Raw genomic sequence first — 24,317 nt, forward strand, 5'->3', positions numbered from 1 at the left:
CTCTAATTTCTATGATTTGAAAGTACACCTACCCTGTATTTAAGAGCATGTTGTCTCAACTGATGGCGGGCACAACACAGAAACCTCAGATGTAAAGTAGGGTCTAAGTTACAAAATGTGAATATGTGGTTGTAGCTTATATATGATTTTACAAATTTACAAAATAGTTTGACAACCCTGTTTTTGTAAGCTTTTAAATTATTTCAAACTCAACCGTTTATCATTTCCAGTGAATGTTTTGGCATTCAGGTCCAGAAAGTAACTTTCTGACCACTTCTTCCATGGGCAAAAATGTCTGGAAAGTTTTGTTTAAATCAAAAGGGATGCTGTCAAAAAGTGATTGAATTCAAATGGATTTACCCGACAGCCTAGGATATTAGAAATCACATTCACTAGTCAGAAACTCTGAGGTGTCCTATTCATAATAACAGGTGACTGTGAAACAATGTTTTCCACCTCTTGAGCTCCCTGCTTGGTACTTTCTTGTCTGTATGATGACAATTTCAGGCATGGTGGAATTAGATGAAGTCAGCAGATACTGTTGCATAATATTAATCTTTCATGGACAGACTACGGAAACATAAATGGTATCGTATATCTGTCATGATACAATGGGATGCGTGAGATAAGGAGCAGCGTTAGTTCCAAGAGGGGACATTTGGCTTGCCTGTAACTTGCAAAGAGAGGTTGGCACTTTGTTCTCTTAAAGGAAAAATTCACCCAAAACCACTCATTCCTATAATTTACAGTGTTACATAACACTATGTGAAAAATAATTTTTTGTCAACAAATGTTTCATTTTGTATATTAAGGTTGGTAGCAAAATGTGTGAATCGTTGTGGGAATCTGTTACAGCTAAAGTTAACTACAAAACCCGCAATGCTCTCTCTATGGACTGGCTGGCTAGCTAGGTAACTTGCTAGCAAAAGTAGCTACACACAATAATACCAAAGTCATTATCAGCATGTGAAGTAGCTAATTATCTTTAAAATCGCCTAAAAAAAATTCACTGTCAATTTAGGAGTCAATCTCACCATGTTCAACCTGCAAATTGATGTGCCTCAGCGTGGAGTTTGACATTTGCAATGGCACCATGCAATGCACCCTGGACTGAGAGGCAGACAAATGGGAGAAATGTGTTATACCCTCTGTTAAATTACACATTTCCAGAGGTACGGGTATTGCAAAAATATGATCAATGGCTTATGAAATCTGACTTGTATGATGTTTTCGCAATCTAAAAGTTGCATTCCTTTTAACTTCCAGTGTAGTGAGAGCGACTTTATTGCAATGCTACGTCATACTGGACAAATTTCTGCCTGCTAGAACGGCAATGTCTGAGAGACAAATTAATTGACCCAGGGAATCTATAGAACATTGCTCAAGAGATCCACAAAAACTATCATTCAAAATGGGTGACTCTTTAGTAGAATACGTATGGACTCATAACTTAATCGAGCGTCTGACCAATTACACAAGACCTTAGTTCTGGGTTAACCAAGATTACATAATATGAACGCATGGCTTCCTCCTTGTTTAAGATATACAGTGCCTTCAGAAAGTATTCACACCCATTGACTTTTTATACATTTTGTTGTTACAGCCTGAATTAAAAATGTATAAAATGTAGTTTTTTTTGTCACTGGCCTACACACAATACCCCATACTGTTGAAGTGGTATTATGTTTTTAGAAACGTTTACAAATTAATTAAAATTAAAAAGCTGAAATGTCTTGGGTCAATAAGTATTCAACCCTTTTGTTATGGCAAGACTAAGTAAGTTCTGGAGTAAAAATGTGCTCCTCCTGTGTTCAATAATAGTCATTACAAAGATACAGGCGTCCTTCCTAACTCAGTTGCCGGAGAGGAAGGAAACCGCTCAGGGATTTCACCATGTGCCTAGTGGTGACTTTAAAACATAGTTTTCTCCTATCACAGCCATTAAACTCTGAGGATGGATCAACAACATTGTAGTTACTCAACAATACTAACCTATTTGACAGAGTGAAAAGAAGGGAGCCTGTTTGCAACAAAGCACTATAGTAATACTGCAAAACGTGGCCAACCAAATAACTTTTTGTCCTGAATACAAAGTGTTGTGTGGGCCAAATCCTATACAACATATTACTGAGTACCACTCTCCATATTGTCATGCATAGTGGTGGCTGCGTCATGTTATGAGTGTGCTTGTATTCGCAATGGACTGGTGAGTTTTTCAGGATTAAAAAAGAAACGGAATGGAGCTAAGCACAGGCGAAAACCTGGTTGTCTGATTTCCACCAGACACTAGGAGATTAATTCTCATTTCAGCAGGCCTAAAACCTAAAAGGCCAAATCTACAGTAGATTTGCTAAAGAAGAAGACAGTGAATGTTCCTGAGTGGCTGAGTTACAGTTTTGAAAATCCATGGCAACACCTTAAAATGGTTGTCTAGCAATGATCAACAACCAATATGACTGCGCTTGAATAATGGGCAAATGTTGCACAAACCAGGTGTGGAAAGCTCTTAGAGACTTACCCAGAAAGACTCACAGCTGTAATCGCTGCCAAAGGTGCTTCTACAAAGTATTTACTCAGGGGTGTGAATACTTATGTAATTGAGATTTCTGTATTTCATTTTCAATAAATGTGCAAACATTTCTAAAAACTGTTTTCACTTTGTCATTATGGGGTATTGTGTGTAGACGGGTGAGAAAATAAATCCATTTAGGTTATATCACAACAAAATGTGCAGTAAGTCAAGGGGTATGAATACTTTCTGAAGGCACTGTAGATGTAAACATTGATTAGCCTATGACTTAATATTTTGGATAAATATTCAATGTGTTTGAGAAAAATATTCTAAACTTTTGAGCAAACAATCCACACAAAATTAGTAGAATCGAGCCTTTCAACATCTGAATTTGACATGGGAAATGGTTCTAGGTAATTCTCAATGCGTAATAATCATTGTCCGCACCCGGCTCTTTATGAAAAGCTTGTGGAGATGATACAGAAAGTTCCATGGTCTCTGTAACACATTGTGAGCATTTACAGCTGTCAGGCCCTTGTGTTGTAAAATGTGAAGGTTACTTTGACTCCCCATTCATCCACTATAGAGACCTTTTTAAGTGTGAGCTCTTTTTCTGCTCGGATATCTTTAGTAGGCTCCCCCTTCAGTATATTTAACCTTTGGAGAAATGCTCAATGTTCTGGGCTTTGTTGATGTGGATAAATGTGTCCGTTAATCCGTTAGAACAGTGTGAGAATCCTCTCCCCTGGGCTCTCTTTCTGTTGCTGTACTACAGACAGCGGACAGACACCGCTGCCATGACAACACACAACCATTACTCATAACCATCTGCATACACAATGAGGGACAAGACCCTGAAATGCAATCAGTGGTGTCAGGGAGCTGTTGCCATGGCAATGTGGCTGTGACATGGCAGCAGCAGATGCGGTTGGCGAGGGGGAGAGAGAGAGTAACTCAGCGTTTATGGGTTCTGAAACATCTCAGAATAGGAGGGGGGAATGCGGTGTCTTATGCTGCGTTTACACAGGCAGCTGAATTCTGAACTTTTTTGGCCAATCACATCAGATCTTTTTCAGAGCTGATCTGATTAATCAAGACCTCTTAGTGAAAGAAAAGAGCCAAATTGGGCTGCCTCTGTAAACGCAGGCGAAGACACAAACAGAATATCTATTAGGAATCTTTCCTATTCTCAGTTAGGTTACCCCACCGAGTCTCTCTCTCCTTGAAATTATAACATTAAACATAGGGCACCGAACAATTTTCAGCCAAGGTGATGAATGGTGTGATCCATCTTTAGATCTTTATGGAACATCTTGTACAATGTAATATACCTCCCACCATATTAGCAGCAGGGTCTGCACTTACTGCATCGACTGCAGTGTCAACGTCTAACGCTAGGTACATTTCAAGGGATGTCAACACCACTGATTCAATAGGACCTATTCAAGGAACAGCCAGCCTGGCTGAAAATGTACAGCAGCAACCACTAATTGGTAATTGTAACAGATGTCTTGGTGTTTATAGTCTCTCTGTGTGTACACTGTACATAGAAAACATCTGAGCCCACATGACCTGTCCTGCATAAGAGATGCTTGCTTTGTTTGCAGACTGTATAGAGTACCAGTCAAAAGTTTGGATACATCTACTCATTCAAAGGTTTTTTATTTTTATGATTTTCTGCATTGTAGAATAATAATGAAGTTATTAAAACGATGAAGTAACACATATGGAATCATGTAGTAACCAACAAAGTGTTAAACAAATTAAGATATATATTATATATTTTAGTTTCTTCAAAGTAGCCATCTTTTGCCTTGACAGCTTTGCACACACTTGGCATTCGCTCAACCAGCTTCACATGGAATGCTTTTCCAACAGTCTTGAAGGAGTTTCCACATATGCTGAGCACTTGTTGGCTGCTTTTCCTTCACTCCCAGTCCAACTCATCCCAAACCATCTCAATTGGTTTGAGGTCGGGTGATTGTGGAGATCAGGTGATCTGATGCAGCACTCCATCACTCTCCTTCTTGGTCAAATAGCCCTTACACAGCCTGGAGGTGTGTTGGGTCATTGTCCTGTTGGAAAAACAAATGATAGTCCCACTAAGCGCAAACCAGAAGGGATGGCGTATCGCTGCAGAATGCTGTGGTAGCCATGCTGGTTAAGTGTACCTTGAATTCTAAATAAACCACTGAGTGTCACCAGCAAAGCACCATCACACCACCCCTTCCATGCTTCATGGTGGGAACCACACATGCAGAGATCATCCGTTCACCTACTTTGTGTATCACAAAGACAGGGTGGTTGGAGCTAAAAATCTCAAATTTGGACTCATCAGACCAAAGGACAGATTTCCACTGGTCTAATGTCCATTGCTTGTGTTTCTTGACCCTAGTAAGTCTCTTCTTCGTGTACTTATGTAGTGGTTTCTTTGCAGCAATTTTCCAATGAAGTCCTGATTCACGCAGTCTCCTCTGAACAGTTGATATTGAGATGTCTGTTACTTGAACTCTGTGAAGCATTTATTTGGGCAGCAATCTGAGGTGCAGTTAACTCTAATGAACTTATCCTCTGCAGCAGAGGTAACTCTGGGTCTTTGTTTCCTGTGGCGGTCCTCATGAGAGCCAGTTTCATCCTGACCGGTTGCATCACCACCTGGTGTGGCAACTGCGCAGCATCTGACTGTAATACCCTGACTACACCGCTCGCGTCATGTGCGCGAGCGTTGCAAAATACATATCTTACCATTTCTACCGATCTGAGTGCCAGTTATGGTTTTCATATGTACATTTTCATGGAACAGTTTCATTTATAATAACATCTTCCTATCTCAATCTTTGTCATGTGGTTAATCAAAATTGTATCTAAATTAAAATGATACAAACCTAAAGTAACTTCTGTTGCCAACTATGTAAAAATGGCCTACATAAAGCCAACAAATGAAAGTAGAAAATGTCCTTAAGGAAAAAATATATATAAATCACATTGGCTACGCATGGTCTGTTTGTAACGAACTTGAAACATTGTATCAACTATTAACTTAATGGGTCCAGCCTGAAGCTTGTGCTAGCGTACTTGCAACATTGTATTAAATATTCTGGGCCCTCAAGAGTTTCCCGCACCAGTGAGCTCGGGACAGACACAGCTGTGGAGAAGATGGAAAGCTTAAAGTTTCTTGGCGTACACATCACTGACAAACTGAAATGGATCACCCACACAGACAGAGGCTAAAGAAATTTGCCTTGTCACCTAAAAGCCACACAAATTTTTAGATGCACAATTGAAAGCATCCTGTCGGGCTGTATCACCGCCTGGTATGGCAACTGCACCGCCCACAACCGCAGAGCTCTCCAGGGTGTGGTCTGCGGAGGCTTGCAAGCCAAAGAACACCATCCCTACCGTGAAGCACGGGGTGGCAAGCATCATTATGTGGGGGTGCTTTGCTGCAGGAGGGACTGGTAAACTTCACAAAATAGATGGCATCATGAGGACGGAAGATTATGTGGATATATGGAAGCAACATCTCAAGACATCAGTCAGGAAGTTAAAGCTTGGTCACAAATGGGTCATCCAAATGGACAATGACCCCAAGCATACTTCCAAAGTTGTGGCAAAATGGCTTAAGGACAACAAATTCAAGGTATTGGAGTGGCCATCACAAAGCCCTGACCTCAATCCTATAGAAGATTTGTGGGCAGAACTGAAAACGTTTGTGCGAGCAAGGAGGCCTACAAACCTGACTCAGTTACACCAGCTCTGTCAGGAGGAATGGGCCAAAATTCACCCAACTTATTGTGGGAAGCTTGTGGAAAGCTACCCAAATGTTTGACCCAAGTTAAACAATTTAAAAGCAATGCTACCAAATACTAATTGAGTGTATGTAAACTTCTGACCCACTGGGAATGTGATGAAAGAAATACAAGCTGAAATAAATAATTCTCTCTCTTATTATTCTGACATTTCACATTCTTAAAATAAAGTGGTGATCCTAAGACCGGGAATTTTTACTAGGATTAAATGTCAGGAATTGTGAAAAACTGAGTTTAAATGTGTTTGGCTAAGGTGTATGTAAACTTCCGACTTCAACTCTATATAGTCTTAATTCATTTCTACTTTGATTTGTGTGTGTTGGGTAAATGTTGTGTAATTTGTTAGATATTGCTTGTTAGATATTACTGCACTGTCAGAGCTAGAAGCACAAGCATTTCGCTACACCCACACTAACATCTGGTAGTCACGTGTATGTGACCAATAAGATTAGATTTTTAGGCTTTTTGTGCAAAGGATAAGAAGCAGTGCTTGACTTGGGCAGGAGGTCTCCGGAGCAGAGTACCGGCACCTCAAATGTTCTACTGCTTGAGCTCCCGTTCCTCTTTTATAGAATATAAGCTAAAAAGTATTGTGGAGCTCCTGCACCTAATATAAACAGCACTTAAATATAAAAAATTACCAGCACCCAAAATGAGTACCGGAACCTATTTCAGTCCAAGTCGAGCACTGATAAGAAGTAATCAGGTAGGCCTATTTTATGATGTTTCCACTGGATCAGAGCTTGACATTTTTCCCTTTCACGCTGAGTGGTTATCGAAAGGGATAGGCGCTGTAAAGGTTTTTCAAATGGCCTACATTGAGGAACTATTGTCATTCTCAATGGATGTAAAAACAGACTTTGTTTGCTTGCTGTTTGAGGTGAAGAAAATAACATTACTTTGACAAGCTCCACAGCTCATTTGTGGTGGTGCGTTAAAGTTATCAGATCCCCAAATGGGCACATTTAAATGCCTACATTTGCGCACAGGCCAGGTCGCCTATATACGTCTATGAGTAATCAGGTGCACATCCTTACACAACATTGACAGGAGCGCTCCAAACAATAGACAATGACTACATTTTAAATGACTAAACTCGTAAATAGTATGAAATAAACCAAAACTTGTTTCTCACAAGTGTAGCATAGGTTGTGCACTCTGCAAACAATGTCCACTCCGACAATGAGAACGGTAAGACTGGAATAATATATTGATGCATTAACATAAATGATCATAACCAAACAAACATTGGAGATTAGAAATGATAGGAATTAACAGTAAATGTACTACTGGTGATAGGTAATGGGGAAGTGATATACACTAAAAATCAAAAGCAAACAATTCACACAATGAAGTTATGAAACAATGAATGTGCACAAATTGGTGAGAGAGAACACATGGAGAGAAGTGCATTGGGCTTCTTGGGCGCTGCATGGTCAAGCCGACGTCTCTATTGGCCGTGTTGCATTTACGATGATATGGCTCTGCAGAAGTCAGGGCATTCATACTTGCGCTTCGTGGAGCATTACAGAGCTGTTTGTTGTGAAGGGAGTTGTCAAGGAAGTGAGTTTGTGTTTAAACAGGGTCTACCTCCCCCACCTACCGTCAACCAATCGTGTCAATGCGGAGCTATACAGAGCCCTCCGCATTGTTACAACATATTGGAGGTGCATGGCGATGCGGTACTGAGCTCAATTTGGCCTCTCCGCAATTGTGTCACACCCTCCATATGGAGCCTCCGACCACATTTTCGGATCAAGCATAAATCGGCTTTTAGTCTGGTCCTCTACAATGGATTAGTTCATTAAGATGTGGTGTATGTGCGTGCGTGCGTGCGTACGTACGTACGTACACCTGTCTTAGTGAACTAATCCGTGTATGTGTGTATATATAATATATACACGTACATACACACAACATACACACAAAAGTCAATTTTTCAGGACCCTGTCTTTCAAAGATAATTGGTAAAAATCCAAATAACTTCACCGATCTTCATTGTAAAGGGTTTAAACACTGTTTGCCGTGCTTGTTCAATGAACCATAAACAATTAATGAATATGCACCTGTGGAACAGTCGTTAAGACACTAACAGCTTGCAGACGGTAGGCAATTAAGGTCACAGTTATGAAAACTTAGGACACTAAAGAGGCCTTTCTACTGACTCTGAAAAACACCAAAATAAAGATGCCCAGGGTCCCTGCTCATCGGCATGAACGTGCCTTAGGCATGCTGCAAGGAGGAATGAGGACTGCGGATGTGGCCAGGGCAATAAATTGCAATGTCCGTATTGTGAGACGCCTAAGACCGTGCTACAGGGAGACAGGAAGGACAGCTGATCGTCCTCGCAGTGGCAGACCACGTGTAAAACACCTGTACAGGATCGGTACATCACACCTGTGGGACAGGTACAGGATGGCAACAACAACTGCCCGAGTTACACCAGTAACGCACAATCCCTCCATCAGTGCTCAGACTGTCTGCAATAGGCAGAGAGAGGCTGGACTGAGGGCTTGTAGGCCTGTTGTAAGCCAGGTCCTCACCAGACCTCACCGGCAACAATGGGCACAAACCCACCGTCACTGGACCAGACAGGACTGGCACAAAGTGCTCTTCACTGACGAGTCGCGGGTCTGTCTCACCAGGGGTGATGGTCGGATTGAATGAGCGTTACACCGAGGCCTGTACTCTGGAGCGGGATCGATTTGGAGGTGGAGAGTCCGTCATGGTCTTGGGCGGTGTGTCACAGCATCATCGGACTGAGCTTGTTGTCATTGCAGGAAATCTCAACGCTGTGCGTTACAGGGAAGACATCCTCCTCCCTCATGTGGTACGCTTCCTGCAGGCTCATCCTGACATGACCCTCCAGCATGACAATGCCACCAGCCATACTGCTCGTTCTGTGCGTGATTTCCTGCAAGACAGGAATGTCAGTGTTCTGCCATGGCCAGCGAAGAGCCCAGATCTCAATCCCATTGAGCACGTCTGGGACCTGTTGGATCGGAGGGTGAGGGCTAGGGCCATTCCAAAAATATTTACACATGTTAAGTTTGCTGAAAATAAACGTAGTTGACAGTGAGAGGACGTTTCATTTTTTGCTGAGTGTGTGTATATATGTATCTGTTTATTTCTTTATTAATTTGCTACTGCTCGACTAAAAAAATCTAGGTCAACCGAACAATCGACCAGTCGACTAATTGGGGTCAGCCCTAACACTGTATTACATAATGTTGTCTGGGTGCACAGTTTGTGATGGTACAGCTCAGTCAGTGTCCTGTCAGAGGTGTCATGTATGATGATACTTAAACCTTCTAGCCTACTTCTATGAAAAGGCAGCTGTTGGAGTGGAGTTCCCCCTTCTAAAATGTCCCCTGACCCTTCTCTCTCCCCTGCAGATCACTGAGCTCCTGGATGATGAGAAATTAGAGGCATGTGAGGAGCTGCCCCAGGACGGCGAGGGCGAGGAAGGCCCCCCTTCCGCCTCTGAATCCCCCCAACACAGTAACACCCAGGTCACTCCCTCTTCAAGGTAAGATAAGTTGATGATTGACTCTATGATCCCCATGGGGAAATTTGGTTTGCGGCTCTGTGTATACAAAAATATATCAAGCGTAGACAATTAGTAATAAATATAATGAAAATTTAAAGGGGCAGTTCGTGTGCGATTTATCAATGATTCATCTGTACTACAGCTGGGTGATATGTTTCGTGATAAATAACTATTTTGCTTGATAATAAATACTACTTTATTTTTTATCAACAGTTACTTTACATTAGCGCCAGGGCTCTATACTTTATTTATTTTTTCCAGTGCCAAGTCAGGACAACTGACATGGTAGCAAATTATTCAAAAAGTAAGATATTTCATCGAACATATCCAGGGAATGTATGTCACATTCCAACCAAGCTGCCTGCTCCACCACAGCTATATTCTTGTATCTGGGTTAAGTAATAAAGATCTCTTATAGTATAATGTTATTGGGTCAGCTCAGCTCCCACATGAGTATTACATAATTGGAATCACAATTTCCACAAAATGCTGAGTGGTACGGCTTATTTATTATTACAGATCAAATTTTATTGGTCACATACACACGTTTAGCAGATGTTATTAAGGGTGTAGCGAAATGCTTGTGTTCCTAGGTCCAACAGTGCAGTACTATCTAACAATTCCCAACAATACACACCAATCTAAAAGTAAAAGAATGGAGTTAATAAATATATAAATATTAGTACGAGCAATGTCGGAGTGGCATTGACTAAAATACAGTAGAATAGAGTATATACATATGAAATAGGTAAAGCAGTATGTAAACATTATTAAAGTGACTGATGTTCCATTATTAAAGTGACCAGTGATTCCATGTCTCTGTATATATATATATAGGGCAGCATTCTCTAAGGCCAGGATTGAGTAACCGGGTGGTAGCCGACTAGTGATAGCAATCATGGTGGGAAATGTTCAGGGCTCTAACGCTGACATTTTTTACAAGGAGTAAATCATTTGACATTTAGGATCACAATTCAATTATTTGAGTGTTTTAATGATAAGAAATTACTTAAAGTTAATGAATAAATGTTTTAGGGAAGACAAAAAACTTCTGCTGCCACTTTAAGGGGCGGGCCGTTACCATGGTAAAAGGGCACGCCGTCTCTGTCAGACATGCGAATCACTGTCTCTTCCGTAGCAGCAGACATTTGAAGCAAACCCAACTAATATTGATGTAACTAGCCAACTCGACCAACTTTTACATCTGGGCTTTGGCTTTATTTATTTTTTACTATTCCCAAATGCTTTGGTTGTTGAAATAGACATTCTTACCTAACAATGCCAACATCTACCTGCATTTGGCGGGTGTTCATTTCCCACCGTGATCGTAACTATTTTTCAATCGGGTGACTCCACGTGGGCTCCTGACCCCAAGTTTCAATACACTGAACAAAATAGTGTATTAGATCATGATAACGTTTTTTCTCATTCAATGTACTGAGCAAAATGGTGCTAGTTCAGGACCAGGTAGCAGCGTGTCTGCCATGTACAAGCTGTGCTGATCTCCACTCTTCTAAACGGATGAGTGTCTCCCTTCAAAAGTCCGGAGGTCTAGACATGAAAGATAATTTAAGTCTTTCTGTTGATCTCATCTCCTCGCTGTTTAGTTCCAGTGCACCTGCACCCACTTTGATCTCATCAGAGCGCCAACAGGGCTATTGAGAGCTCCACCACAGGGACACCATACAGCAGCTAAATGTCAGACTGGTCTGGTATGACAGGCTGCTTAAATCGTATTAATGGAGAACAATTTTAGAGGAGCGAGTCTGTCATTCCTTTACACAATTGTGTCTGTTTTTATGGCCACGCGCCTCCACATTCTGAGCATACTATTCAACACAGCCATTACAGGAAGCTACACCAACCCCTCTTTTACGCTACTGCTAATCTGTCCATAATATATATGCATAGTTACTTTAACCATATCTACATGTACATACCTCAATCAGCCTGACTAACCGGTGTCTGTATGTAGCCTTGCTACTTCTATAGCCTCGCTACTGTATATAGCCTGTCTTTTTACTGTTGTTTTTATTTCTTTACTTACCTATTGTTCACCAAATACATTTTTTGCACTATTGGTTAGAGCCTGTAAGTAAGCATTTCACTGTATTTGGCGCACGTGACAAATAAACTTTGATTAGATTATAAGAGTATAAAGAACAATAGGGATTTAAGAGTGACTCATTGTACTCCTGGATTGTTTCAAGAGGCTGTAAAGATTCCCTAGTGCAAAGTAAACAAAATACTTTCAAGATAAAGATCCCAGTCAGCCGCCAATTTAGAGCATAGGCCTCTATATGTTCCGCATTTGCTTAGGAACTTTTTCCCCCAAGATTGTTGGTGGTGTAGCTTCCTGTTTAAATCGAAACAGAGCTTTAAAGCTTTGCAGCTCTGCCTCTATCAGAGTGGGTTTGGGTGGCTGCCTGGCCCACTTGCCCTGTATTTGACCCTTTACACTCGTGCTCGTATACCGGTTGAAAATGGCACATTTGGGCACTGATAAACGCCTACATTGGAACGCAGTGGCTACAGGGTTCGCAACTAACTTTTTTCATCAATGTCCCAGTACCGTGCCGAAGTGCAATTTCAACTGTCCCAAACTGAACTTGAACCGTCCCATCATTTAAATTAAACTTTATTTATATTTTTATGTTTTGATATGCCAGCATGGATCTAGGTCATTTGCAGTGCTTTTAAAGTAATTGGTTTATTTCGGAGACCGATAAATACAGTCTATATTACAAAAACCTTTTTGCATCTTAATGAAAACAAACACCCATTACATTATTAATAATTATAATTTATTAATTGAACATGCTAACCACACGCATACAATATATTGGAGAGAAGAATGTTATTGTGAACTGATTACTGAATAAACTTAGACATTCCATTACACCACCAGCTTCCCCATTTAAACACAACACAACAAAATACAATAAAGAATGCATGTGTTCCCCAGCCTGACGATGCCAAATATTTACCTGCATTTGGCAAATCTAATAGCCATTCAGATTTTTTTACCAGCCCAAATATGTTTTGTTGTTGCAAAAATCACACCAACAAAACGCAAAAAAACAGATGAGCATGCTTTGTAATGTTTCTAAAACAATACATGTAGTACTAGTAAGAAGTAATGTGGTATATTGTTTCATTTCATTTTCTGTGACCTGAGTCTTTTAACCAAAATATCACAGCAGCCTGTAATTTAAACAAACTTTTATGCCTGTGCGCATCACTTCTAAAAATGAGTCATGTCACTCTGCTCTTCACGTGCGCACGCACAGCGCCAAGACAGGCAGTGTTGCGGCACGAGGCAGAAATTCATTGCACATTTTACAATGTGCATTCGGTTTAGGTCAGGGAGATACAACCATATTCTCTAGAATACCATAGTAACTAGCCATAGCCTACAGACAATGCAAATGCCACAGCAACTCCCGGCACACGAAACCTCAGCTCCGGGCCGGCAGGCCGCAAACAGGCTGGAAGAGAGTAAAATGTGCATTCTAGTCGGCCTATTTCCCCAACATTGGAATGATATTCTAATATTATACATTTATATTAACCGAAATAATTACAAATGCGATGCCTAGCCAGCAATATCATAGGTTGTCCAGGTTTCAAACAATCTTACCTTGCTTTTAATAGCCTACAGCCAAAATCCGACCATAGAAAAAAAGCTAAGATTTTATGATATGCCATTTAAACCAACATTTCTTATTCTACTGTCCAAAGGCAGTAAGGCACAATCCTATTGTTGCATCTTCAGATATTCCCTCTTTCTAAGTTTCTACCGTTAGGCTGTATGTCCATCTGACACATTATAAAAACTGCTCGCATCAGGTGCGAGTTTGAGAATGGTGTTCTCCCGTAATAGCATTTTGGAACATTCACGCATATGGCTGAGATGAGGGAACATATTTGTGTACTTGTAATGTGAAATATTCATAGTTTATCAACTTTTAAGCTAAATGTTGTGAATGGTTTCATCCTCGTCTTTACGTTTAAACATTTTAGTATGGAACCACTGTTGTATGCATTTTATATTTTCCAACAACTTTCCCAACATCCCAGACATATTTTTTACCGTCCTCAGGACGACGGAACGCCCTTAATTTCGAGCCCTGAGTGGCTGTATAGTAACATGCTGCAGTATACGTGAAGTCAGAGCTCTGGCTATGCGCTTCCCAGCGCTGTATGGGTTTTGACTGACAGTCGTTCTGAACTTGAGCACCTCGAGCAACAAGAAGTTAACCCATCCCTCCTGCTAATTTGGCAGCTTTTGCACATTTCTTGTCTGAGTGAGGGAAATACTTTAAATGAAGAGGGCTCTATGTATTTTTAAAGATGTTGAGGATTATTAATAAATACTGCGTTGATGTCATACAAGCAAGCCAAACACCCTTTAGTCTAAATGTGCAATTTCCATAGAATAAAACTGTCATATACATTGTCAACGTTTATGATCACTATGTTTGATGAACAGTTACAAGATGACATGGCGTCATACCCTGGGTTGTTCTGAACAGAACGAGCCTATGTTTGTTTATTGTGAAGAAAATTTGCTGCGTCACACGCGCCTGAATGTGCTCATGACTCCTATGCGCATCCAAATTACTATCGGTTTCCCTGAATTGCATTGTGAAAGCCTAACACTAATGTCATATTTTATAGCTTAGCTAGTCATGTTGGCAATAGCACACGCTTTCAAATGATGCCCACCTGACCCAGATTGAGATTTGGAATGGACCGTTTTTGGGATTTCGTAAACAACACATTTTTTGGATGGCGGGGATGCAGGGTTGTGTTCCAACCAAAACGACTACAAGTGTGCTTGCTCTAGTTCATCAACGGCGCAGGAGAAGAACTAGGAGTACCAAAAAAAAAAAACACCTTAGAGTTGAAGACTTCTTTGAGTCATAAAAGTGCATTGAAATTACTTAGGAACTGTGCACGCTTTGGAGAGGTGTGTGTGTGTGTGTGTGGCCACTTTGAGATCCCAGTTAGTCCTTTCACTCAAACTCTTATAATTTCTTTCTTATGTTGCACCTATCCCATATTTACCATGAATATTCTTACAATTTTACTGAATGTATCCAGAGTATTTTCAGATTTTGGTATCAACAAATGCTGCAATAAGTACAGTAAATTGCACATAAAATCAACAGTTTGGATTCAGTTGTCAGGTGAACTGTTGTCCACACGTTTTGGTCTAATAATTTTTCGTAATCTCCAAACTGTTCCCTTTCAATTGCTACCATGGATATGCATATGCTTTTCATATTTTTTCTGTAAAAAACATTTAAATTTAGCCCTATCCATATAGGCCAATTCTCACTATTGTAAAGGGTTAAGGTGATTAAACCCACTTATCCCTAATCCACACAGACAGCCACATGCACCATGGCAGGGGGAAATAGTCTACATGGCTAGAAAGGCTTGAGACAGTGACACACCCACAGCACACTGCACATACGGTGAGCTCCAAAAGTATTGGGACAGTGACAGTTTTGTCTCTACTCCAGCACTTTGGATTTGAAATGATACAATAACTACGAGGTTAAAGTGCAGACTGTCAGCTTTAATTTGAGGGGAATTTTCATCCATATTGGGTGAACTGTTTAGAAAGCACTTTTGGTACATAGTCCCCCCATTTTCGGGGACCAAAAGTATTGGGACAAATTCACTTATGTGTGTTAAAGTAGTCAAAAGTTTAGTTTGGTCCCATATTCCTAGCACGCAATGATTACATCAAGCTTGTGACTATAAACTTGTTGGATGCATTTGCTCTTTGCTTTGGTTGTTTCAGATTATTTTTGCCCAATTTTAAATGAATGGTAAATAATGTATTGTCATTTTGGAGTCACTTTTATTGTAAATAAATAAGAATGGAATGTTTCTAAACACAATGTGGAGAGCCAGCAAGTAACGGAGATCAGTTCAGAGTGCAGAGCCACGTGTGTGCACATTTGTTGATATTCTTTGCCCACTTATACGTATAGGTCAGTAATGGGGAGTTAGTGCTTCCTACAAGAGCATAAAATGTATAGGCTACATTTCAAGCTGTCTTTGAAAAGTCAGTCGGGTAAAAAGCTAATGTCTTAATTAAAGGGGCAGTGTTGTATTTTGAGACAGGCTTGAATATTGTCATTCTCTGTATGCTAATAAGAATAAATTGTATTTTGTAAAGTGGTTTCTTGCATCATACAACACAATACAATGCAATTTACAGTCACCTATTTGGCCCATGGTGTTATAAACCAAGTAAAAAATAATGAATTAATGTCAAGCCCTTCATAATGTAAAAACTTTTAAGAGTCTCATGCAATGTAGGCCTGCATTGAACACCACATATAGGCTACTGTAGGCTATATCATAGAAATCAAAAGCTATTTCCATGTGAAAATGTTATGGGATTTGCTCCATTGGTTTTGTTGGTAGGCCCACATTATGCACAAATAGCCACAATAGCCTATTGGCTACTGTCTAAAACTGTAAGGGAACACAATTCTCACGTTTACGCTCACAAGACCAAACATTTGCTCGATGCCCCAAAAGATTTGAGGGAACATTATATATAAGTGAATCTTTCCCAATACTTTTGGTCCCCTAAAATGGGTGGACTTAGTACAGAAAGTCTGCACTTTAACCTCATAGTCATTGTATAATTTCAAATCCACAGTGTTAGAGTACAGAGCCAAAACAACAAAAAATGTCACTGTCCCAATACGTTTGGATCTCACTGTATTTGTTACCAGTCTTTACTGGTTGTTTTCCTGCTTCGACTCCCAAACCATACACACAATAGCCTTGATTTGGACCCACATGGGAGTTGAAAAACAACAATGACACTAGTGGGTTGGCACTCGCTTCTGGGCTATTGTTTTCCCATGGACCCTACTGCTGCAGTGTTTAACACTTTATGGTATGCCAAACAAGGACCGAGAAGGCCCTTTTCGGCTAACTTGACCTCTCACTCTGTGCCTCCGGCTTCTGAATCATGTCACCAAGGAGCCAGACATGAACTGTGGGGGTGTATGTACAGTGCTTTGGGAAAATATTCAGACCCCTTGACTTTTTCCACAATTTGTTACGTTCTGAAATTGATTAAATCGTTTTTTCCCATCTCATCAATCTACACGCAATACCCATAATGACAAAGCAAAAACAGTTTTTTTGAATTTTTATCAAATTTATTAAAAAAATAAAAACATCTAATTTACTTTAGTTCTCAGACCTTTTACGCAGTACTTTGTTGAAGCACTTTTGGCAGCGATTACAGCCCCGAGTCTTCTTGTGTATGACGCTACAAGCTTGGCACATCTGTATTTGGGGAGTTTCTCACATTCTTCTCTTCAGATCCTCTCAAGCTCTGTCAGGTTGGATGGGGGGCATCGCTGCACAGCTATTTTCAGGTTTCTCCAGAGATGTTTGATCGGGTTCAAGTCCGGGCTCTGGCTGGGCCACTCAAGGGCATTCAGAGACTTGTCCGGAAGCCACTCCTGCGTTGTCTTGGCTGTGTGCTTTGGGTCATTGTCCTGTTGGAAAGTGAACCTTCACCCCAGTCTGAGGTCCTGAGCGCTCTGGAGCAGATTTTCATCAAGGATCTCTCTGTAATTTGCTCCGTTCATCTTTCCCTCGATCCTGACTAGTCTTCCAGTCCCTGCCGCTGAAAAACATCCCCACGGCATGATGCTGCCACCCCCATGCTTCGCTATAGGGATGGTACCAGGTTTCCACCAGACGTGACGCTTGGCATTCAGGCCAAAGAGTTCAATCTTGGTTTCATCAGACCAGAGAATCTTGTTTCTCATGGTCAGAGTCCTTTAGGTGCCTTTTGGCTAACTCCAAGCGGGCTGTCATGTGCCTTGTACTGAGGAGTGGCTTCCGTCTGGCCACTCTACCAAAAAGCCCTGATTGGTAGAGTGCTGCAGAGATAGCTCCAGAGTTCCTCTGTGGATATGGGAGAACTATGTCAGAGTGACTATCGGGTATTATGTGTAGATTGCCGAGGGGAAAAAATGTGTTTATTCAATTTTAGAATTTGCCTGAAACGTAACAAAATATGGAACAAGTCAAGAGGTCTGAATACTTTCCGAATGCAATGTATGTGCTTGTCCTGGTCGTTCTGTAAAGGTTAAGGGGATTTGGGTGGTGGCTGGACTTTTACATTTTTGTCATTTAGCAGACACTCTTATCCAGAGCGACTAAGAGGAGCAATTAGAGCTAAGTGCCTTGCTCAAGGGCACATTGGCATATTCGTTTACCTTGTCAGCTTGGGGGATTTGAACCGGCCCAACACTTTAACCGCTTGGGGGGATAGGGAAAGGCTTTGGGTGGCAGCTGCTGCAGAATTAGGTCCCAGTCCCAGACAGACTCATGTAGATAGAAGGGTAGAGTTGGGGCAAGCACTGAAATTAACAGAGATTAAATGGCAACCAACAGAATTGGCAGCTGCCTGTATCCCCCACAACTATGGCTGTGTTGCCGGGGATTATGCAGTTACAGCTCTGCCTTTGATGGAATTTGTGGTATTATGTAATTTTAGAAATGTCTTAAATGTTGTATTTTTTTAATTCTTTGGTAGACATACTTGCTTATGAAATCATGAAGGTAGTCATTGATCAACAATAACACTTGACTGGTCATGTACGATGTGGTTCGGTCATTGATATGGTTGCAAAGTTACCAGAATCTGTTGTAATTTTGGTAGTTTATACTTGAATAAAAGTATTCATATACAGTACCAGTCAAAAGTTTGGAAATATATTTGATATTCTTCATAGTAGAATATAGTAGAATCTTCCTTTGCCTTGAAGACAGCTTTGCACACTCTTGGCATTCGCTCAACCAGCTTCACCTGGAATGCTTTTCCAACAGTCTTGAAGGAGTTCCCACATATGCTGAGCACTTGTTGGCTGCTTTTTCTTCACTCCAAGTCATCCCCAACCATCTCAATGGGGTTAAGGTCGGGGGATTGTGATCATCTGGTCATCTGATGCAGCACTTCTTCACTCTCCTTCTTGGTCAAATAGCCCTTATATAGCCTGAAGGTGTGTTAGGTCCTGTTGAAAAACAAATGATAGTCCCACTAAGCACAAACCAGATGGGATGGCGTATTGCTGCAGAATGCTGTGGTAGCATGATGGTTAAGTATGCCGTGAAGTCTCAATAGATCGCTGACGGTGTCACCAGCAAAGCACCGTCACACCACCACCTCCATGCTTCACGGTGGGAACCACACATGCAGCGATCTGTTCAAGCTACTCTGCGTCTCACAAAGACACGGCGGTTGGAACCAAAAATCTCAAATGTGGACTCATCAGACCAAAGGACAGATTTTCACTGGTCTAATGTCCATTGCTCATGTTTCTTGGCCCAAGCAAGTCTCTTATTATTATTGGTGTCCTTTAGTAAGGGTTTCTTTGCAGCAATTCGACCACGAAGGCCTGATTCACACAGTCTCCTCTGAACAGTTGTTGAGATGTCTGTTTCTTGAACTCTGTGAAGCATTTATTTGGGTTGCATTTTCTAAGGCTGGTAACGAATTAGCTTATCCTCTGCAGCAGAAGTAAAGCTGGGTCTTCCTTTCCTTTGGCGGTCCTCATGACAGTCAGTTTCATCATGGTGCTTGATGGTTTTTGCAACTGCACTTGAAGAAATGTTCAAAGTTGACTGACCTTCATGTCTTAAAGTAATGATGGACTGTCGTTTCTCTTTACTTATCTGAGCTATCTTCTGTATACCACCCCTACCTTGTCACAACCCAACTGATTGCATTAAGAAGGAAATAAATTCCACAAATTAGCTTTTAACAAGGCACACCTGTTAATTAAAATACATTCCAGGTGACTACCTCATGAAGCTGGTTGAGAGAATGCCAAGAGTGTGCAAAGCTGTCATCAAGGCCAGGGGTGGCTACTTTGAAGAATCTCAAATATAAAATATATTTTGATTTGTTCAACACTTTTTTGGTTACTAAATGGTTCCATATGTGTTAATTCATATTTTTGATGTCTTCACTATTATTCTACAATGTAGAAAATAGTAAAAATAAAAAAGCATTGAATGAGTAGGTGTGTCAACTTTTGATTGGTACTGTATTTAAGGATAATTTGCTTAAATCCTCATGTTAAACACCAATGCTATTCACTAAGTTGATGGTTTATATTTAGAATAATGTTTTGCAGCTTTTTCATGTTATTTAATTGTAATATATTTTACATAATGCCACACAGGGCTAGAGATAATTAGACACCTGTGATAATCTGAAGTTCCCAAAAGGGCTACTAGATGTAAAATCAAATTGTATTTATCACATGCGCTGAATACAACGGGTGTAGACCTTACCGTGAAATGCTTACTTAAAAGCCCTTACCAACAATGCAGTTCAAGAAATTAAGAAAATATTTACTGAATAAACTAAAGTAAAAAATAAAAAGTAGCACAATAAAGTAACAATAACGAGGCTATTCAGAGGGTGTACCGAGTCAATGTGCGGGGGTACAGGTTAGTTGAGGTAATTTGTACATGTAGGTAGGGGTAAAGTGTGACTGCATAGATAATAAACAGCGAGTAGCAGCAGTGTGAAAATGAAAGGAGGGGGGTTGCAATGTAAATTGTCCGGATGGCCATTTAATAATTGTTCAGCAGTCTCGGGGTTAGAAGCTGTTCAGGAGCATTTTGGACCTAGACTTTATTACATAACATCTTTGGAAAGATACTACAATTTTGGTAGTTTACTGGTGAACTTCTAAAGTTTCCAGTAATCGATCCTCCCTTTGCAACCCTAGTCAGAGGGAGAAAGTGCAGGCTTTGCTGACTTGTTTGTGCAGAGCCTTGACAGCCATTAAGCCTGCCAGCGACAGCTCCCATCAAATCTAAATATAAGCCTGTTGGACCGTCCATCATACATCCTGTTCCCTGCTCCATGGAAAGTCTCTTTCATGGGGTACAAAAATAAACTCCAGTGATGAAGACTAGCGTCCTAGAGACACGCTGTTTGGCGAGGTTTGAGACAGGGGAATGTGTGAACAGGTGTTTGTGCCATAATGACTGTCTGAGGGAGGTAGCAGGGTCACAGACCTCCCTCCTCCTACCCTCCACCTGTCCTCCTTCTCTCACCCTTTCACCTCTCCAACTCATGAGTGTCAGCCTGCGTGCCTTCCCTCACAACACCACCAGGCCAGGCAGGCCTGTAAACCTAGCCAGTGGCTATGTCCCAAATGTCACCCTTTTCCCTAGAGTTCACACATTTTGACCAGACCCCGTAAGGACCAGGGACCACTATATAGGGACTAGAGTGCCATTTGGGACTGCGTCAGAACCAGAGGATCAACAGCCCCTGGGTCTAACCTGTTCTCCTTGTCATAGTCCATCTTCTCCAGCCAGACCTGTCCTGAGGAGCCTGTGGACATTATTTATGAGGGCTTTCAGGCCACTGCATGCCACAGAAACCCGCCGCTCTTATATGTGTCAACGGAACTCTTGCTGTCTCTTTCATGAGGGCGGTTGAGTGATAGCCCAGTACTCATCATGGACACACAGCCAGATGTTTACATGGTTAACGGCACCCTACAAGGTGGACACCTGCTCCTGTCGTGGCCTGTGCCCATCAAAACAAGTGCCTCCTACTACTTCTATCCCATATACCCACACCTGGTATTGGGATCTACTCCTTGCTTTATTTTGAGTAGCTGATCATTTTATGTCCACTGCTCTCAGCTACCTTGCATCCCCTTCGCATCTTAGTTACTTCTTATTGCCCCCTCGCGACCTTATTACCTCATCTCACTACCTGATTTGTCAAGGCTATAGGCACTGGCACCATATACTGTATTTAGCATATATTGCTCTGATAGGCAGGTACTACACTGCTTGGAGTATGATGTCCATGCGGCCTAGATAACAAACATAACATATATTAGCAGTACTCAGCCACAGTACTTGGACAGGCTTCTCATCTTACATTCCTAGGAGTTCTGACACACTTTCCACCCAGGAAAGATTACTTTTATCGCAACTTAACTGTGGCAATGATAAATGGGTCAAGCGAGATAGGATTAAGAGCAAACCTGACCCGCTTCCTGCTTGTGGACACAGTGAAGCATTCTCAGAACACATGGCACTCACGGAACTGTCATCGTCGGTTCAGACAGTCCTGTGACCTTACTCAGGATGTATGTGATGTGTGTGTGTGTGTGTGTTCACTCAGAGACAAACATAGATATGAGCGAGCAGAAGTAAACTGCTAAAGAGGGCTTGTGATTCAGTGTGTGGGTGTGGCCTGTCCCCCTAGGTGAGCTCCAGTCAGAGCTATTAAAGAGCCAGCCCTGTCAGTGAGCCAGCCCAGCCATTGGGCTATGATTGAATAGGATGTCAGTGGGTACCAAGCGTACATAGGGGTGATGTGCAGGTTATATAAAAGCCAGTGGATGATAGGTGGGTGGGGGGGGCTGCTGTGTTATAGTCAGTTTTTACTGGCCGTTGGTTGGGGAAGCCTGCCCCCCTCGGGTCAGGTGATTGGCCAGCGGTGTTGGTTGCCCGGTTGCATCAAGCAGCCCTGTATTTGAGCAGGGTTCTGGATTGTTTACTGCAGCACTTTTCAGCAGAGAGTCCCGAGCCCAACACGACGCAGCAAGCCAGCTGAGGACAGAGCTCTCCACAATATGTACCCAGGGAGTCAGGTTTTGCTCTTCGACCTTCTCATACAGACTTTATCGCCAATAAGCGCTCAGTCTGGATAACCAGAGAGCCCACCAAAAAAAACGTCAGGCTTGATAAACAGAACAACACGACTAACCAAGCTGAACCGACAACCGGTGAAAATGGCGTGTGAAATTCTGCTGCTCAGGTAAAGCCATGGGGGGGGGGGGGATTGTAACAAGTTCGTGTACATTGTCATGTTACATTTTTGAGATGTATTCAGTATGTGGGGATGCGGGGCTCTTTATGGCGTATGATGTTTTATAACTTAATGCAGCCCCATGGTATCTCTGATGGGTCATGACCAGTTAACCTTTACAGATGAACTTGTTAAGGGTTCGTATTACATCGTGAGGGGGGGGGGGGTTTAAGATTGACTGACTAATTCTACAAATCTCATGGGAGGATGCTGGTCTGCGTAACCGACACGTGTAGTTTTAATACGCAGAGATAGTGTATCAAGGGGGAAAACGAGTGTTTACGAGCTGAAGAGTGATGCCTGGTAGAGAGTGTGTGGGCTTTTCTTGAAGTACCTGCTGAAACTGTGATGTATGGCAAGCACACTGCGGCGCTACTCTCTGCCAGAACCAGTACATAACCTACAGACGCAGTGCTGAGCAGAGCAACTCTGCTGAATCACAACTACCTGGCTACCTCTTCTACTGCTGCGACTCATACTAATAGCAGGACTGTGTGTGTGTGTGTGTGTGTGTGTGTGTGTGTGTGTGTGTGTGTGTGTGTGTGTGTGTGTGTGTGTGTGTGTGTGTGTGTGTGTGTGTGTTTACAGTATGTGTTCATATGACAGCTGACTATGGGATGCTGAAGCTAAATTGCAGAGTTGGAGGAAGCTCATTGTTTCCTGGAGCTTTGCCTCTGGTGATCTTTTAGTTGGGTAGCAGATCACTCACTGACCTCTCATGAGAACAGCAATAGACATCAGTAGGTCCTCAGCTAGCTACCTTACTGAACTCCTGTCGGTGTTACCAGTCAGGCTGTGGTATCCTAGGACGTCTCCTCATCCGGCACTGTTAAGTAACCTTATTAGTGGAAGGAAATACGGACTGTTAAGTAACCGCCTTAGTCAGTGGACCAGAAGTTCACAATAGGCATCAGCAGTTCCCTTAAGATTCATCTTACTGCAATTCTATTCCTATCTGTCATACCCATGGTTCTCCATGACGTGACTAGGCCAGACGCTGTTAAGCTACCTCTATTTTGAAAGGAAAACACTGGTCTGACCTACCACCAGAGCCCTTTGCCCTGAGGTCAGGTCAACATACTACAAAGAGCTATGTGGCAGATTATATGACATTCCTCCTTATCCAAATCACTTTGGCAAAGCTGGTACGGTTATTCCACCTCATTAGGTTAGCCGATTGCGTGAGGCACTCCAGGGCTTTTTAAAAGCTGGTAAAGCTTTTTTGTCTCTGACTCCAAAAACCTTGGCTGGTGTTCCGTCTAGTCACACAAACTGATTTCTCCACAGCCTGGGAATCAGGCCTGATCTGAGTGAGTCTGATCTGATTCAGAACAAGTAATAGAATAATCCAGAGTGTTTGAGAGGGAGATATGCAGTAACAGATATCTCTGTGCTCTGCTCGCTGGCCTGTGTGTGGCCACATCCAACAGTGCGCTCTCATTGTTTCCAAGGCAGAGCGAGAAGGTTCGATTTACAGAACATTGCTGACTCTAAAATGACTACTACCTTGGAGTCGGTGAGATGGAATGGTGCTAT

The 24,317-nt window shown here is 41.8% G+C and overlaps 1 protein-coding gene across 1 annotated transcript in view; it reads left to right on the forward strand.

The window, feature by feature from the left end:
* LOC120048221 (protein FAM13B-like) overlaps positions 1-24,317 on the forward strand; it is a 73,083-nt gene that overhangs the window by 36,740 nt on the left and 12,026 nt on the right. The window contains exon 7 of the mRNA XM_038994009.1: positions 9,717-9,850. Coding sequence (XP_038849937.1) covers positions 9,717-9,850 — 134 coding nt within the window. The remainder of the gene's footprint in view (positions 1-9,716; positions 9,851-24,317) is intronic.

Source organism: Salvelinus namaycush, chromosome 5 (assembly GCF_016432855.1).
Source record: "Salvelinus namaycush isolate Seneca chromosome 5, SaNama_1.0, whole genome shotgun sequence".
Taxonomy (NCBI): domain Eukaryota; kingdom Metazoa; phylum Chordata; class Actinopteri; order Salmoniformes; family Salmonidae; genus Salvelinus; species Salvelinus namaycush.